Source organism: Acyrthosiphon pisum, chromosome A3 (assembly GCF_005508785.2).
Source record: "Acyrthosiphon pisum isolate AL4f chromosome A3, pea_aphid_22Mar2018_4r6ur, whole genome shotgun sequence".
In the NCBI taxonomy this organism is placed as follows: Eukaryota; Metazoa; Arthropoda; class Insecta; order Hemiptera; family Aphididae; genus Acyrthosiphon; species Acyrthosiphon pisum.
In genome coordinates, this window is record NC_042496.1 from 23,709,625 (window position 1) to 23,729,868 (window position 20,244).

The 20,244-nt window shown below is 31.8% G+C and overlaps 1 protein-coding gene across 1 annotated transcript in view; it reads left to right on the top strand.

Moving 5' to 3' along the window:
• The window catches only part of LOC100164141 (muscarinic acetylcholine receptor DM1), a 38,005-nt gene extending 19,271 nt beyond the window's left edge, over window positions 1-18,734 (top strand). The window contains exons 2-6 of the mRNA XM_008189110.3: window positions 3,087-3,889; window positions 10,443-10,704; window positions 10,799-10,922; window positions 12,536-12,802; window positions 14,830-18,734. Of these exons, the coding sequence (XP_008187332.1) occupies window positions 3,322-3,889; window positions 10,443-10,704; window positions 10,799-10,922; window positions 12,536-12,802; window positions 14,830-15,405 (1,797 nt within the window). The 5' untranslated portion in view covers window positions 3,087-3,321 and the 3' untranslated portion in view covers window positions 15,406-18,734. The remainder of the gene's footprint in view (window positions 1-3,086; window positions 3,890-10,442; window positions 10,705-10,798; window positions 10,923-12,535; window positions 12,803-14,829) is intronic.
• Window positions 18,735-20,244: the final 1,510 nt, after the last annotated feature.

Genomic DNA, 20,244 nt, shown 5'->3' on the forward strand with positions numbered 1-20,244 from the left:
AACTATACTATAGAGTGTATCAATGTACAAAATTATAAATGCTGGTTGGTGAGAAGCTGCCACTTTATAAGGTGGAGGATGGTAGTGGTAGCGATTACACTGTTTCCGCGATATTTCGTAAAACGCATAAAATCTAAATAAGTATGTAGGTACTAGGACATTAGGTAGTCACACGCTCACTGAATAAAAATAAATCAAAACACTATAATTTTGTAAACAGGAAAGTAAATAAGAAACAAGAAACATTTCAAATATTTGTCTAAAAAATATTTTTATGAAATAATATGCACTAACGACTGTAAAAAATCGACTATATGCCAAATATGCCTTTACACCCAAAACATGCAAAAAACATGCACTATCAAACTTCATATTATTATTACTATTGTTATGAAACGGATTTGTATCTCAGCTAGCATGTTTTTCAAGCAAAAAAAACATGCAGATGCATGAACTTACGAGCCCTGATAATTATAATACATCGATAAATATAGATTATAGCTATATAATAATTATTGATTACCTACATAAATGTTTTATATATATATATATTTTTTTTAATAGGCATTTTAACTGCCATTTTCCAAAAAAAAATTTTTTTCTATGTGTTATAATTGTTATAACAATCTTGTACATTTTTTGACTATATAATATCGTACATTTTTCAAAACTAAAAACAACAAAAAACGTCTGTGTAAATGAGTCTTATGTTTAAATTAATAAATTGGCCAGTAAATTTGTATATTATGATTGTTACTATGGTATATAATATGATAATTATTTTTATAACGTTTTCACGAGGGTAAATTGATCGTCACCGTGTAGAGGGCGTTTTAACAACGTACGTGACATATAATAACACTCTACCTTTCCTATCCTTTGGTTGCTGGTGCACATAATATGTATATTATACAATATATCATTCAAAACGGCATAATAAAACATTTATTAAAAATAATATGGTTTAATTATAATTTATAGCAGGTTAAATAATATAACATTAACGTGTATATATAATATTTACGACTGTAATTCGTTGTTAGATCAACGTGGAGCTATTTTTTTTTTGGGGGGGGGGATTTATTATCATCGATCATTTTAATTTTTGTGATTTAAACTCAGCTTATATCAGTGGATAGCATGTGGTGAGTTCGAGTGGAGGGTTAGCGAAAGAGAGTAACTTACTGAATGGCTATCCGATGTACGTCATGGATTTTACTTCGTACTTATAATATTTAAAGTACCTATATGATGTACATATACATTTCGTATACATAGTTATTTTACTTGTAAACGTTTGGCACAAAGCTGACTATCTCAAAATACCAACATTTGGTATTAAAAAAAAAAGAAAAGTTAAATCAAGTTAAAAAATACAATTTTGTTGACATATTAATTTCTTTTTGTGTGCTTTTTAAGTTGCGTAATGTCTGATATTGGTAGGAAACTGTTAAATTATTATAATAACGAGATGGTGGCCCTCAAAATTAATTAAACCTTCACGAAAAAGAAACCCATTAAATTTCGTTGTACAAAACTAATTAAGATTAAACTAATTCGTAAACCATTAATACGGACTTGGGAAAGGATATGGTACACCTTCCTATACCTGAATAATCACAAAACAATTAAAAAAAAAACTGCACTTATAAAGTCATAATTGCATAGTTCCGTGCTTACTTTAATTGGTGCCCCAGGACAATAATATTTTGCACATACTTAAACATTTGCCACCCTTATTTAATATGTTACAACTTTTGCCACCTTATAGGGCACTTGCCCCATTTGACTCCGCCTTGGCACGGCTCTGTGATAATTATTTCTGATACTAAATGTGTTACTTTTATTGTCGGGTTTTTTGCTTGTACTTAACCGAAGATGGAGAATGCGCTGCAGGAGTTAAATTATATAATATACATTACAGGGGCGTACAGAGAAAAAAATATGGTAATGTGATACTATACAGCACTATAATAACTTTAGTCTATAATAAACGATTAACGAACTATGCAGTGTTGTGTAATAATAACAACAATTATTTTTAAAGAACACGGAAATATTTTTTAAAACTTAACTGTATTCTGAGATTTTCCGTCAATAAAACAGTTATATATCCCAAAATAATGTTACCTAATATAATGTTTAAATCTGTTTTGTAATATTCGTTACCTATCTCGTATTATGCGTATAGCTGTCAGTTGATTACATGCGTTCTCATGGAATCTAATGTTATTTGTTCCGCCGAATAATATGAGAACATATTATACATTCAACCCTAACAATAAGGATTAAGGGTACATTTTCTTATGGTCCCTTGAATTTGTTATTTAAAATCTGACTTAATAATATTTTTATACACCGACATAATCGGTGCATATTTAAGGTAAAGGTACCTATTTTAACCCTTTGATGAGTAAATCAAGAATATACAGCCACACAGATGTTACTCAGTAGTCAGGGATCCGATAAGAAATAGAAAATTGAAAAAAAATATATTCTTTTCAGAGCAATGACGTACGCAGGTATAATTTACATCTCACTTTTATCACCATGTTTTTATCGATGACGTATAAATACGTCCCGAATAAGTGTATAATAAACTTTACAATATACGTTGGTTTATAATGTAAAACCCTATAAAATAAAAAAAATAACATTAAAGGATAAAACGCATGTATACCTATATAATGTCATTGCTCTATTAGCACCACTTTTGATAACATATACCTATATCAATGATCGTCAAAAGGTTAAGTAAAAACCAATTACAAAATACATGCATACCTCGTATTACCTACACGCAATAATATTAAATATTTGATTGTTAAAATTTGAAATAAAAATCAGATATTTGAACTTGTTGACTTTTGCGTCATATAATATTTTATAAATCACCTATACATGCATGCATATTATATATAGGTACTAACAGTAAATACTTGAAAAGCTATTTTGGATGTACAAAATCGTATAGGTCCCTACTAAACCTACGGTCAAACCCAGCCCAAAAATATAATATACAAATTGAAAAGGCCATCGACGGTAAGTAATAATGTTGTACTGTTTTATTCTGTTTTCGGTGGCAGAAACGAAAACACGTAGCGGTGGCGGAGGACGAGGCAGTGGAGTCGGCGGCGGCCTCGGAGACGGTGCAGTTGACGGCGGTGTCCGTGGTGAATACAACTACAACCGCTGCGACGGCGTCGACAGTGGCGGCGGAAGTGGTGGCGACGGCAGCGGCGGCGGTATGGACGGCAACGGCCACTGCAGCTAGTGCCTAGCCCGCTGTGGAGACACCATGGAGACGAGAATGGCCGCGTAATGAATGCGCTCGCGGCTCGGGCGGCGTTGTCTGCACTGTACACCGCGTCGACGTCATCGTCGTCACTCGAGGCGGCGGGCACCCATGCGTGGACGACGGTGGCGTCGGCGGCCGCGGCCGTGGTCTCGAACGGCACCACCGCCGCCGCCGCCGGGCTGCCCGACGGCGGACCGCTGCAGCCCAGGTTCACGCTGTCCCAGACGGTGTTCATCGCGCTCGTGTCCGGCATGCTCAGCTTCGTCACCGTGTCCGGCAACATAATGGTCATGGTGTCGTTCAAGATCGACAAGCAGCTGCAGAACATCAGCAACTACTTTCTGTTCAGCTTGGCGATGGCCGACTTCTTCATCGGGCTCATATCCATGCCGCTGTTCACCGTGTACACCATACTCGGCTACTGGCCGTTCGGTCGACACGTGTGCGACGGCTGGCTGGCGCTCGACTACCTGGCCAGCAACGCTTCCGTGCTCAACCTGCTGCTGATCAGCTTCGACAGATACCTGTCCGTCACCAGGCCGCTGACGTACAGGGCCAAGCGGACCAAAGGCAAAGCGTTGCTGTTCATATGTAAGTGTACACGTATAAAATCGTCGTTTTTAACAAACATTTTGTGCTACACGATTATGATGTTAACGGTGTAAGTTGTAGATAGCCGTGTTATATTATTAAATATTAATCCAGGGTTTGAGTCGTAAAACACTGAAAGTCGTTAAATTAGTGATTATATTACATATAGTACCTATCTAGTTATATTATACAGCGGCTAACCAACTACCTAATATATTATACATTTCGTTTTTAATATAATAAGAATTGTACAAACAATTTGTTTGAACATAATTTTGCCTTTTGGTAACCCAACTCATCCACCATAAACGAATTCTGCGTACGCCACTGATATTATATTATGTTCTCTAAAATAAAGTTGTATGAAATATAAAACTCATTAAAATATTCCTATGTCTATGTGTCTAAATATATTAATATGATATAGTAGATACGCACGTGCATACCTATATAGTACAAAGGACATACACCGCTACACAACAATTTCGCTTATTAGATTCAACATCTCTAATACCTATATGTAGTATGTGGACATGTGGTATTTGTTATGTGAATATTAAATGAGCTAAAATAGGGTTTGCTGGTTAGCTACACACACCTCCATCCATTCCTGGTTCTAACATGATGTAGTTCTGTCTAGGTGCAGATACTCTTGACATTATTAGTTATTGCTTGTGTAAGTTATTGCATAAAAAGTTTTAAAATTTTCAAAGCACAACAACAAATATTAGTTCAAACTTCAATAAAATATAGTATATACTGCACTCATAGTACAAAATCCAATTTGCTAAAAACTATTGTATATTTCAATATATAGGTACCTACCTAATACATTTGCAAAAATGATGGTCTTTGTTTGGAATAAAGAATATACATCTAACTGGATTACGTAATTACAATATTTGAATCAATAATTAACATATTAAGTCATACATATATAATTTGAATACAAGTTTATCATAAATATATTTTGAATAAAATATATAATAATATAAGAAAATGTTATTTTATATTATTTTTATGAAAAAATAACAAAGATTATTAACAGATAAAAAATAAAACAAAGCTCAATAGAGAACATTATAATTACGGTATAAATACTAATGATGAGAAACATTGCTATCCCACATTATTTTAGTTAAAGATTCCTCTCAATATAGACTTGATTAATGGCAAATAAAATATGTCATGTAACCATTACATAACATGTTAACATTACAATATACTGGGTATCCGAATAGCGAGTCTTTCTAAATATTCCATGACGCATCTAAAGGCTACTTAGCAGTTTTCATTTAAAACTTGCTAAGACTTATTATAGTACCTACCAAAACTCTTGTACCTTTTCTCTATAACAGGCGCAAATCCAAAATGTTTTGACAGGGGTACTAAAAAAAATAACATGTGGACAGATATCAGGAGAAGTCAAATATAGAAACTATAAGTCTTTTATTTGGTGCATGCGGTCCAGTGGTAAACCATTTAGACTATAATCGTACGTTAACCACTCACGTGTCGGATGAAACGACATAATTCTCTATTTCCCTTCGTCGAAGTCGAGATATTGACAACATTGCGAAAATTCATGAAATTATCTAGAAATTGTTGAAGAACGTGAAAATGTTTGATTTTTGAAATAGTTAGTAATTAGAAGTAATGGGGTTTTGACTTTTGACAATAAATACACTTGTTAATAGTTATTTGTTATTGTAAACACCAAATTCCTCCAAAAGTAATACAAATATTGAAATATCAACATTGGTCCTCTATATTATAAATGATAGTCTTTAGAATCAGAATAGCGTATTACGAAATGAAAAGCTTATAAATTATTTCTATTATTTAAACAGTTTTATTGTAGTTACATTTTTCCAACAGCCCCTTTTAAAAGTCAAAATACTTCGATAGAACTGTTTTTTATATACAATGTGATTTATAAAATACTGACCACAGATAATTTAGTATAATTGGAAAGTTTTGTGACACGAATCACATTTTATAATATAAAACCACTTTGATATGCCTATTCAGTTATCTCATTATTCAAGATATTTCAGACTTTCAGACTTTCTAAGCTCCTGATTGTAAATTAAATATTAAAATATATTCATATGTTAAAGTGTATGCCCGTACGGTCATACGGATGACATTCGGTGTATTTAAACACACCGTGTTCCTTTTACGTAAAATTAAGTCACAAGGAATAGGTAATAAAAAAAATATTTTCTATAAAATAATTATAAATGAACAATTGCACGGGGTATATGACAGAACGAAGCTCTAACAAGTATAAAGTATATACTACAATAGTTTGAATGATTATGTTATTATCACTTATCATCCATGTATAGGTACCATGTCATTATGTTACTGCAATCAAAAATTATATTATATATTTTTGACTTTCCTAGTCAACATCTTGAAAGGTTTAAACATATAAATCTATTTATAAGTTTATAGATTTAAATGTGGATCAAAATAATATTTTTAAAGACACGATACCAGTATAAAAAAAATGAATTATTTTTAAGTTTGCACAGAAAAATGAAAAACAATAAACATTTATGCATAAAAAATTAAATTTCCACTGTGAATCTCAGATTTCTATTTGACCTCCTCTATAAAATGTGAATATCGGAAAATCCTTTCTTATTGCACATTTAGATCACAATTTCAAGTTTGTAGTTTTTGAGATGTAGCAATGAGTAAGTGAGTGGTGTTTATTTATTTAGCCAAAATATTTTCAAAATTTTAAGGTGTATACAAAATGCTAATATAAACATTCAGTGCAATTTTCAAGTATTTACAGTCATTTCGTTTTTTAATTACAACAAAATAAGAAAATCGTTACATGAGAAATCGAGTGAGTATCAAATGTTGTAAAAATATGAATTTCAAACGCCCATAAAAATTTAATTTGACTTTCTTGTAGACATTTTTTTTTATTAAAGTAAACAAATTTATGAGGAATCTTGTATTAAATTTTTAAATATTAGATTTAAAAAGAAAATGTTTTATGAATTTCTAACTCAAAATAATTTGCAAACTTTCGTCATTTTTACGTATTTTGTCAATATTTGAACTTAAAAAGCTTAAAAAAAAAATTGTGACTATGATTTTAAATTTTTTCCATTTGCCTTTGAAACAATATACTAGGAGCCTTCTATTCAATTTTCAAGCTTTTTTAACCAACAAATAAAACTTTATTGATATTTATAGTGTAAAAATTCCCGTTTTTCCTTAATTTTTCTTTTTTTTCCACGGCGCTTTTGAAAACTACTGGGAAATTTTTACTCTTGACCCCCAAAATACCAACTAGATTCACTTTTCTACTGTCCTAAAAGGTGATGACAATCACAAAAAAAAAATTTTAAAAAAACACATCATTGTAAAATCAATTCATTCATCGTTTCATTCAGAATCTAAAAAATAATTTTAACTTTAACGTTTGAGAATTCATTGAAAAGTTTCGTTTGTTATACACTTATACATATAATTGCGTGGCAAATATAATTGAAAATAAGCCAAACTAAATATTTTGTAGATTTAAACAGTAAACAAAACCACTTTGGAACTCTTGTGTGTTAAATGACAAAGCTGGCACGTGGGTCTAGAAGTGGAAAATCATATAAAACCGATAAGTCCAGTCTCGACGAAGATCCCCGATCGCCAAGGCGCCATTGCTGATGTAGACAGCTATTCGAGAAACCTAAAATAAAAGCTAGATTGCAGCGGAAACAGACCGGCGTCTCCGTGGTACCAAAAAAGTTTGGGAAACCGGAAACGCGCATGAAATCTTTGCATGTGGGTAAGCTGCCGTTTATCTACAACACTGGTCACTGTGCAGTGTTGGTTGATTAAGTCTGCTGTGCATTATCCAATTGAAGACAGATCCCAGGCCCCGGCACGAAGTAATTCAATGGCTAGGACTGTGACTTTGGGAGGTCAAAAGTAAAAAATTCCTTTTATTTTTCAAAATTATCGTAACAAATTAAAAAAAAAATGCTGAATTTTTAGACTAAACTAGTTTTCAACAAAATCTATTTTGTTTTAGGCTGTAACTGAAAAATGAATAATATTGTAGACTTGAATTTTTCATCAAATCTTAATAATAATATAAAATATATAATTAATAATATGGATCTTTTGTGTTATTTATAGAAAATTTAAATTGTTTACTTTAGTTTTGGTTTATATATGATAAGTGATAACTTTTTTGTTTTTGATTCAAATAGCTTAAGAATTAAATACAAGGTTTCTCACAAATTCACAACTTTTTAACGATATTTCAAGTTCAAATTGAAATAAAATGCTATATTTAAACAATTAAACAAAAATACTTAATGATTTTTAGTATTCTGTTGTAATTCATAAAAATATAAAATAAATATAAACTTAAAACTTATAATATAATATATATGCAATTTGTTTCTGACAGAAATTAGTTAAACCCTGCACCATATTATCACTAATGGAAAAATAAATTATTTATAACAATATAAATAAATAATGAAATATTCTTGGTAATATAATATGCTGACTTAGGATTTATCATTGAATTCAAATTTAACACGTCCATTAGTACAGTGACCTACTCAATGTACACCACTCGACACTTCTAAATAGAGCAGAGCTATCGTGTATCAATAATTAATATTTATTATTTATGGTTTTATCTATGTTTTCATCCACCTTGAGTTTTTAGTTTAAAGCTATACATTTCCACCCGACGTATTCAGATATTCGTAGGTACTACGCGTTGTGAATTTTAAAACTTTTCATACAGAGACGTTTAATATAATAAATTTATGACAAGTGTAATATGTATTTTATCGTTGAAGACTATATTAAGATTAATGCATTGTATAGTAATATTATGTACATACACAGACAGATACACCGCCAAACGTGTAAAACCAGGAAACAATGAAAACTCGTATGTAATTTAATACGATAATAATAATATAATATAGGTCCCGCGCGAACAATGTAAATTGTAAATAATATCGTGTGGGTTACTACTACGGGCGTTGTCACTAATCCTTGCCAACAAGTGTTGTCGAATTCGCGTATTATACACATAGGTACTTATACGGACGACTATATCAGATGATTTGACAGTCGTGCCGAGTAGACTGCTGTATGACAATATACTACACAGGGTAATAGTGTAGTACATAATATATATTATAATGCAGCCAGTCGGATTACGGACCGTGATGAAGATGTCGTTATTAAATATTGATTAATGTAGAGCGTTTGATAGGCAGCCGTGAACAGCGAAACGTACCATATTATATTATTATCACGGTTCGGGGTGTAATAAAAATTCTATAAAGCACTGAAAGAGTTCAAATATTCATTTATACTATATATGCAACCAATATTGTTATAATCGTATGCACTAAATTCGTAGAAATAAGCACAAACATATTTTAAAATTGTATTATTTAATTTATAAGCTTTTCAAAAGAATGAGACGTATTTTGAATAATTGCAGATTAAAAATATTAATATATATATTTGTTTATAACTTATGAAATATTTACTAATTTCTTGCTGACGATTTGTTTGTGAACAACACGTTAAATATGATAATTGTTATGTATGTTGGCTTAAGGTAGTCAAGTCATAAAAATAATAAAGTGAAATGTAGTTATCAAAAAGTTTCTACCTAGGTACTTATTTGTATAGTATTGTCTAGGTGTCTTATATCTGCTATACTTTTCTACATTACTTATATGAAATGTCCATATTTTTATGTCCCAAATCCTGAATTTATGATTTCATGCGGGCACTTTCGTATTATTGCAGTTAAAATATTAAATGCTACGGTGTAGATTGAGAAGTATTAAAGTAACATACTAACATCCTAAATACTGATACAGATTGTAGTAGACCAAATAATTGTGATTTAGCTGTTGCAGCAGTGTTCATATAGTTTGTTTTATTCAATAGCAACGAATCGATTGTCAATGCAAACAACAGCATATTATGACGCATTTTAAATTATTATATTCGACGTGAAAAATATTCCTTTATTAAATGAAAAATATAATGTATAATTATATAAATATCTTTCCGTTTTCTTAATTTTTTTTATTTGTCTAATACCTACTCTAATGGCCGTTGCAGCTACAGTTGTAGTATTCTAGTATATAATTTATATGTATATATATATATTATGGGTCGATAAATGGGTTAAGAATAATCAAAGAAATAATTACTATCATTCAATTTAGGTACCTTATTTTATATTTATGTGAATATATAAATATTAAAAAAAGAATGTTCATTAAGTGGACCAATCTTTAATCAAGTGATGACGCGTTGTTGAGATTTAATTTATACTTGTGCTATACCTACGATTTTAATGAGCTGTTAAATTGGTTTTCCGTTAGTCTCGTAAAACTGTTTAATATACAGAACTTCGTCAAAATGCACCGCGATAATGATGTAATATTTTTGCAGCGTATATTCTCTGTGACTTTTGAAGTGCACGCGACTCGTACAATAACAGCAGTTATACTCAATATATGATTTTTATTTTCAGCGGCCGCGTGGATCATTTCACTGGGCTTATGGCCACCTTGGATATATCTGTGGCCGATCATAGAAGGTCGTCGGACCGTGCCCGAAATTCAGTGTTACATACAGTTCATACTGACCAATCAGTACATTACTTTCGGCACGGCTATTGCCGCCTTTTACGTGCCGGTAACGGTCATGTGTTTTCTGTATTTCCGAATATACAGAGAGACAAAAAAGAGACAAAAAGACTTGCCGAATCTGCAAGCCATGAACAAACCACACAAGTGAGAACGTAGAAAACAACACCGAAAATCGTTTTCCTACAGCGGCGGTAATTACTAATGATAATTTAATACTCTGTGTTTTCGGAATTTTTAGCGATCACCAACACGAGGAATCGTGGGGTCGCATACGGTCCGAGTCGAATCAAGTAAATTCGTTGGATCGACGAGAAATGTATGAGACCAGTTCGTTGCGCAAGGCGTACTCTCAGTGTTCATTGGTATTTATAAACTAACGAATTTAATAACAATACAAAATAAGCCAATATACTTCTGTTAAAAAGAACAGTATAATATTATAATATTTTATATATTATACTTATTTTAATAGGTACTTAACGAAAAGTTAAAAAGCTAATGATAAATCAATGATTTTTTTCAGTATATTTTATAATGTTTTTAAAACAATTTAACATAAAATGTCTTAAAAATTTAATTATTATTATTAATGTTGGGAAAATATCAAGACAGATATGATTGTATCTTATACAATTATTATAGATATAAAATAGTAATGACGTAATGTTAAATTATTATAATATCATTAGATGAAAAAGAATTACATAGAAAGAAATAACCACGAAAGCACAATGACCATAAAAATACGTAGGTACATCATCAAATTATCTATAGAGCATCTATATGTCCCTCCGTTAAAAGGAAGTTTATACTTCCGATTAGTCGTTCCCGGGAGTTGCCCGAAATAATTCGTTTTTGTTAGTCGTCGAATGCGAGCAACTCCCGAGACGGCGAGTCTATATACAGAGCATATAGTCCGACCCTAGAGCGCGCGTATTGACCGCGTGCATTCCTCCTGGACCGACCCGGTGGCTTAGTCCGGGAACGGAAACCTAACGAATTCCCACAGGGACCGTGATAATAATCGTTTGCTCGGCAAAAGGATCCCTGTAATGTCAGAAAACATAAATAAATTTGTATTTTATTTATAATACGTTCTTCGTGAACAGAAAATAAACTCGTATTAAGAAAATTTATCATATTGTTCGAAAAAAAAAATAATATTCGACGGCCGATAACAGCTATAACGCGACTTACTGAGCAGTCGTGGCAGAGGGAGAGGTTTTATAAGTGGATTTGTGCTATTTTCTTTAAGTTATCATAATATGTAGCAGTGTGATTTTATATTACTGTATTTGAATTTCAATTTTGATTCTATATAATATATTCTATAAGATATTAAGTAAATATTTTATGGCAGAGAGTAATTCTGTCGAGGATAGAAAACTGAAAGGAATAAATAAGTGCATGAAAAATATGTGAGTGGTCTTAGGAAAAAAATGGTTTGTTTAGCGAAGACTGAAGTTGGCGTCACCGCTGTTGAAACCACGCGAGGTCTTGTCAGTTGCCAATAGTGATGTTTGCGTGCACCAACGCTCCGTTTAGAATAATAAAAATATATTTTATGTCCTAAAAGTCGTATTTTTTAAGAACATCTTTGAGGATGATTCGGCCCTCCATTATTTTTGACTCTGTTTTCTCCATAGTATTTTCTATTATTCCACCCGTAATATATTATACCTATACAACCTACATATTATAATATATATTATTTAAATAGATAAGGGTTATTACTTCTGACCTGTGACCGAACAATACGTATTTTTAGATAACTTCTTTAGGCTTTATAAGTTATATAATATTATTTTTTAATATATTTTTCACGGTGCATTTTTTGACAACAGCTTCGACTGTCAGCCATGTTGTCAGATTTTTTTCCACCCACTCTTCATACCTTTCTCCTACCATCCCTACCCTACCCCACATACGCCTTAACCACCTAACTAACCTTAACGGTGATCGGGTATTTTTTTAGAAAGCGAGACGCCTGCTGACGTGGTCGTGGCTGCGCGATTGGTGCGTGGATTGGTGGCACTCAGGTCGCGACGACGAGTACGACGAGGAAGATGACCAGACGCCAAGCGACGTGCCTGGTGGCATTAGCTACGGTACGACCGTGTCCAGGTCGACGTCGCTGAACGTCATACACCAGCAGCAGCCAACGACGCCCACGCGGATGAAATCCTATCACGTGGTCAACAATAACAACCGGCTGACCAACCGGTCCTTGTCCAATGATTCGGTAAGTACGCCACTAATTCGTCATAAGTTGATTACGGATTTTGATATTTTTCGAAGCACTTAAAACCTATTGAAAAAGCAATTAAAATAAAACAAAAAAACTTTTAAAATAGGTTATTATATAACTATAAAATAATATTAAAATTAGGTTTTTGATATTTTTTGTTATCTATTATTTTTGTAGTTATATAAATCAGACTGTTGGTTTCACAAAACTGCTGTACTTACCTAATTTTTTTTTATAATATAATATTATGTAGTGAGATATATATCTGTATTTATAATGATATATATTTGAGATATAAACAATATAATTCCGGTGTAATTACTATACAATTAAAATATTGCTTATTTATATTCGATTTCGATTTTATTTCAATATTTTGATCAACTTAATTATTTAAAAATAAAAATACTATAAGTACGTTTTTGTTTATTAATTAGTAAGTAAATTTAAGTGTTGAATATTTATTCTCCGTTATACGAATCACAATTATTATACCAGATAAAGATTAGTTTTGAACAGATAGGTACCTATAGAAAAAAAGGAAAAGCCATCAAAATCCATACTCTAGTCATAAATATTAAGTATAACATATTATTTACTGATATTATTTTATTAGCGGGTTTTAAAATGGTAAAAATATGATTATTTAAAACGTTCAAATGATTAATATTGACGTTTAAAATTTCCAATAAAAAAAAAAAAAATGCTCAGGTGTACATAATATAATTTAAAATGTAATTAACGGTTAAACAATATAAATCAATAACAATAATATATTATGTGTTGGTTTTATTTTATCTATTAGCATTAATTCAAAGAAGATACAACAGTATGAAAAACCATTTTCATCCAATTTCACGTTGAATAATAATGATAACCATGATATAATAACCTACCCACCTACGCAAAGTGATGTCACCCGGCACCCGATGTCTTTTTAAGTTTATGAAAAATTAAAGTTTTAAAATATTTGCATTGCGTTTATGTCGTTATTGTGCGTAATTTATGGATGGTCATATTATATAACATAACGTCATTAGTTTTTCTATTAGATTATTCATTTATTATTTATTTCGTAATACTTTATAGCTTCTGTATTTGTAATTCATAATTTAATCTGAGAAGCATATTATGTATAAACAAACATGGCCAATTAAGGTGTAGGATATACCAAATACCTAATATTTTTAGATATGAAATATAATTGCACTACAAGGCATTTTCGAGTAGGACGAACGTCGAACAATAATAATACATCTATATAGAAATGTTTTCCTCCTTTTAAAATTATTTTTGGTATCGTAGGTGTATATACTTAATAAGTTACATAATATAATAAATGGAGTTTAATTTTTTCTGTTACACTCGTTCTCTTAGATATCAATACTATTCAATTGTCCATATACATGTATCTTCTTTTTTTTTGAGCTTAAGCCCGGCAATTATGGCCATTACCTGTTTTTTGTTTGTAGGTTGTTTGTAGGGGGGGAGGAACGGTTGATTGGCAGTTTGTATGTGTGGCAAGGATGATTTGTTGCTAAAAATCCCTGGTGGTCACTCATCCGGGAGCTAGTAAAACCGGCCTACATACGTACACTCAAAGCGTTTCTGCAGATGAGTGTGCGGACCGCGCCACATATATATATATATATATACATGTATTGTACAATATTGTATGTAAATCTTATTAAAAACACCGAAACATTTATTATATAATATTATATGAGAAAGGTTCGTATAACGCTTTAATTGGAGAATACTAAAAACAACAATAATGATTTTCAGTATTTTTTTTATTCAAATTTATTCCTAAATCATCCCCCCCCCCCCTCAAACCGTATGTTATTATAATGCTATTTTTTTGTAGAAAAATCATAGTTTTAACAATGTCAGTGGACGCATCGGCACTTTAATACAACTACCTACTACTAAAATAGCAACAACAATTAATAATAATAATAATATTAATAATATATGAACGCGTGGTTTTTTCGTGCCACGTTCGATATTAATATGTGCAGGTGTACACGATCGTGATAAAGTTGCCGGGCGACACCGACCACCAAGACGCGCCGACGGTGAGGCAGTATCACGGGTGTTACGAGGAGTCGCGGCGGCACGGCGCGGGCGGCCCAATGTCGCGCCGGCCGTCGTCGCAGGACATGCGGCTGCCGCTTAGCGCGGCGAAGATCGTGCAGCCCAAGCAGCTGACCCGGGCGCAGGGGGCCGCGTTCCAGGCCAAGGAGAAGAAAAAGAAGAAGTTCCAGGAGAAGAAGAGCGAGCGGAAGGCGGCCAAAACGCTGTCGGCCATACTGCTGACGTTCATCATCACGTGGACGCCGTACAACATACTAGTGCTGCTGAAACCGTTCACGGCGGCCACCGGGGGCGACGACGGCAGCGGCAACGAGGCCGACAGCAACAAGGAGTGGGTGACGCAGGGCATGTGGGACTTTTTCTATTACCTGTGCTACATCAACAGCACCATCAACCCGGTGTGCTACGCCCTGTGCAACGCCACGTTCCGCATGACCTACGTGCGGATACTCAAGTGCAAGTGGAACACCCGCAGGCAGCCACCGCACTTCCGCGCGTGATGATGACCGCCACCATGACCGGTCGGCGGCCGTATATATATAGCGCCGCGGTCACCGCATATTATGTTTATATATAATATTATATAACTTTTATATATTATTATATACACGTTCGTTTTCGGGTTTTTTTTCTCGTCACGCCCCCCCCCCCTTGGCACACTGCCGCCAAACGTGCTAGGGCCTATCGTACGATTGAGCACGCGTTGATTGCGCCATCAATAATTTTGACGTGTATTATTGACTAGGTATTGACAATTGAGCGCGGACTGAGCAAAATGATTACATCAACGGAATATAAAGCTGCCGGTTTTGGGAAAACAAAACATGATACTGAGTACGATTTCGTGATTTAACGCCGTTGCCATATTATTAATTTTTTTAAAAATGACCAATGCACAACATAATAAAATATCAAACCATAATATAATATGCTGCAAGAAAGAATAGTTCTAAATTATTATTTCTGAATTTTTGAGCAATTTTTGAGCAAAATGAAATACATATTTTAAAAGTCCGACAATAATTGACGAATGGCAAAAGAAATAACGATTGTTCGCTCATTTCCAAAGTTCACCGGAGGAATTGGCCGCGGTGTTAAAACGCGCCAATTGCCATCTAAATTTAAATCAAAAAAATTAAAGATTTAAAGAAAATCTGCATGTTTTCGTTGAGTGTTCGAGCCATCACCCACGATTTTCGTTTCAATAATTTTGGCAACGTTTTTAATATATAGGTAGATAAAAAATCATGCGTGTTCAATTGTACACATATAACACTTAAAAAGTATAGCTTGAAAATAAAAGCGTGCTTAATCGTATTTTGCCACATTGTTATAGGTTACGTTACGGGTTACCTTACGCGTTTACTATATTATACTTATCCGCGTTATTACGACGGGGTAACTTCGAACTATACGTCGTGTGTTGAAAAACTGTCGGCGGAGGACATGTCACCACTATAGTGTATTCCACGGTGGCTGTGGGGTGTGCAGCAGAGAGAGGTGCGCGGGAGCGAGTGCGCAGGGCCGCGAGATAAAAAAATAGGTACGAAAACTTATAGTAAAAAAAAAAAACAAAAAAAAAAAATAATAATATAATGATTTTAAGACTGTTCGCGGGATCCACATGGTTATCCCGGCACAAGTGTGTTATTTTATAAAATATTTAATATATACCTACGTAGGCACACGCGCGTATAACATTTAACGTTTATACATTATTATATTATAATGTTCATAGGTGAAAATTTTATGTACCTATACGACGAGAAAACCAGTGGCGTAAGACGTACGAAGGCGCATACATATTATAATACGAAGCTGACGAATTTGTCTCCGAGACTCTTTTTAATAATTCTCTTTTTATTTTCTCGGTATTTGCCGCGGTGTGAGGAACAATCATCTTTATAAATACCTACCATATTTCAAAATATTAAAACGATTGAAAAAATAAAATAAAATTGTATGATCTAAAATATTATTGCAATGTGCGATAATATTATCATCATCAGAAGTGCTAATACCAAATGTGTGTCAACTCCTAAATACGCCACTGACTATTATAATATAAACGCGTGCGACCTATTTGTTTGTATCGCTTTTCGTCGGCCCATATCCATATTATAATAATGATAGTAATAGTAATAATATAATAATATAATATAGTAATAAAGATAATAAAAATAATAATAATAATAATAATAATAATATATATACGAACAATAACCATCGAGTGGGCATAAAGGTCAATGCAGGGAAGACGATTCAACAAAGCTCGTCTTCGAAGAGTCGTTGCGCGATTTAAGCTAAAATATACTTTGAGAACATGTTCGATATCAACATTATCATCATTATCATTATACATAAAGGCCAAAAATTATATAATACCAATTAATATAATATTATGTTAGGTGTATGTTCAAGTACTAATAATTTAATGTAATTTATTACCAATAATATGTATGGTCAGACAATGGACGAGATTTAGTTTTTTTTTTTGGGATTTATTTTTTTTAATAGTAACTTGAATTCCTTGATTAAAAATTTGATTTTTTTATTTAAGAAAAAATAATACATTCACTTCAATATTAATTTACATTCAGACACGATTAACGTGATTTTCCAATGTTAACATTATCATACATATTATAATACAAAATTTAGTGTCGTGTACATTTAACGTAGCGGAAATTTGTTATTTAATTACCAAATAAATAATAACCATCATATAGTATTATTTCATAGTGACATCGCTGACAGCAGGGAAAAAATAAATAGTATTACAATTAAGTATTTGTTTTTATTTCATAAGTAATTGGTTATAACTCATAATGTTTCTAACGCCAATGTAAGTAACGAAATGTCAAATAGCCAAACGGCATAAGTATATTGTATATGATATTAGTTTATAAGTATATTAGCTTTTAAACGGGATGAAGGAAGTAAAACATGTTTCTTTCAAAAACCACGTCTATTGATTATAAATTTAAATTAAAAAATATATCTGATACCTATTTTGATTTTGACAAAATTGCAAAATGTTCAGTAGTTTTCGGGAAAAATGTACAGGGAGATAATAACAATCGGTATAGGTTAACACGGCCTTAATATTTTCAATGCTGCATTTTATAAGAACATTTTACCTGTAAAAAAACGAATAATGTTTGCAAACAAAACCATTTGATGATTAATTTGTGTATATTTTTGTGAAGTTTATAATTTTCTATTCATTGTACTGAACTCTACCTAATGAAAAGTCCTAAATATTTCTGGTTTTAATGAACGATTTAAAAGATTTTGGAAATAAATGTAACACCTTACAAACATTTATAGGTAGGTACTCATATTCATAATATGTAAGGTGATTCGCCAAGCATGCTCACCCCCATGTTTTTCTTTGATAAAGAATTATAGGTATTTAATTATACTATATAGACCAAAATATTTTCAAATACTTAGATTTTTTCGTAGGTACAATTTAACGAATATCCGCTGTGGGGAAAACAACTTATTTATTTCAAATGAAAAATTCAAAATTACTATTTTTCCTATACATTTTTAAGCAGATAACTTTTTTGAAATTGTTGATGTAGGTATCCAATTCGAAAATGTAACAAATAGTTTTTGATTTATTTAATTTTGTGTACCTATTAACTACTATTATTATTGCTAGTTATTATAGTTACCTACTGTAGATCCATGCAATAATGGGTTAGGTCTGCAATGACGATTTGAACATTTTAGGTACGTAGCAGAGCCTTCTGAATGATACTTTATAACAAATCTAAATAGTTTAAAATGTTGTCCTTTAATATAGGTTGGTACTTAAAAACACCAAAAATTGGAATATTTTGACTAATTCATTGTTTAAGGAAAAATAGGAATAAGCGTGCCTGGTGGATCACCCTGTATATTGTATATATAATATATAAATATAAAGATCGACAAAAGTCAATTTTTACGATCAAGTTTTCAGATTTTTAATGAAACATATTTTTTAGTGTAGGTAATAGGTACCTATGCATAATATAAATTACCATCTGTAAATAAACGTATAATAAGATATTCGGGTTGAAGTTTTCCATGGTAGTGTTTTCTATTATTGGTTGCCGTCTAACCTCGTTACCGATGAATTTTTTAGTAGGAATAACATAAACACACTTGAAGGAATGATCTCATGTATAAAAAGTGACAGCTTTGGGGGTAAAACCAATATGGGGTAATTTCTTTATGTTTTAGGCCTGTACATAAATATGTTCCTAAAAGCAGGGACCAAAAATGGGTCGACAAGCACTTATTATATTAGCTACAAGGGATTGTCCAATGTGACAAAGAAATTTTTTTTTTATAATTTAACTCTTGTACAAAACAGCTTTAATAAGAGAAGGACAATGTGTACCAAGGTTATTTTAAATAATGGAATATAAATTAAAAAACGTTTATCATTATCTTAGATGCCCTTATAACTCCTAACAACTGCCGTGAACAATTTTTACGATTTGAAATTTTTACATTTTCAAATTCAGTCAAAATGTAATATATTAATGTAACTGCCCAGTATTTAATAAAATATTACATTATACATTATTACATTACATACAATTAAAAACAGAAATTTTATCGAATTTTTCTTTTTATATTTTACCATATAACTACCTACCATAATATATAACTTAAATGACCAGATTGAATACCTATTTGCCTACATAGAAGTGATTTAGTACCTACTTACCTATATATATGTCTGACACGTGAAGTTGTGATTAATTGTTACGTATATAAAATATGATTTACAATTTATGTTTATTATATAAATTGAATGTGAATTTAATGAAATCTAATCAACGATATTAAAATATATTATAACTTAAAAACTATATTATATTTCAAAGTACTTATACTGTTATAAATCATAAACAAATTGTACTTTCAAATAAAATGATTTTTTTTTTATTAGTTTGATATTCTTAAGAATCGTGGTGTATAAATTATATTATTATCAAAATTTGTACTATTGTCAAAAAAATAAAATGAATACAAAACAAATATCTTATTTTTTTTTTTACTATACATTGATCAGATTAATAACACGTTTTCGTGTGAATTATTGAATAGTCAATTGATATGGCAAATCAAACCAAATTGCTGCTTTTTTGGTGCGATACAGGAACTGATAGGAACACTGAATAGTTTTATATAGGAACGCGCATAGTTTTACTTACCTACCTCGACATAAGCCATTGTGCATTACAATTTTAATTTGGGGAACAATAAAAATCATAAGTCATAACATTTAGAACATGATTCAAAATGAAACTCAATATATTGTTGGTTTAGTGTTT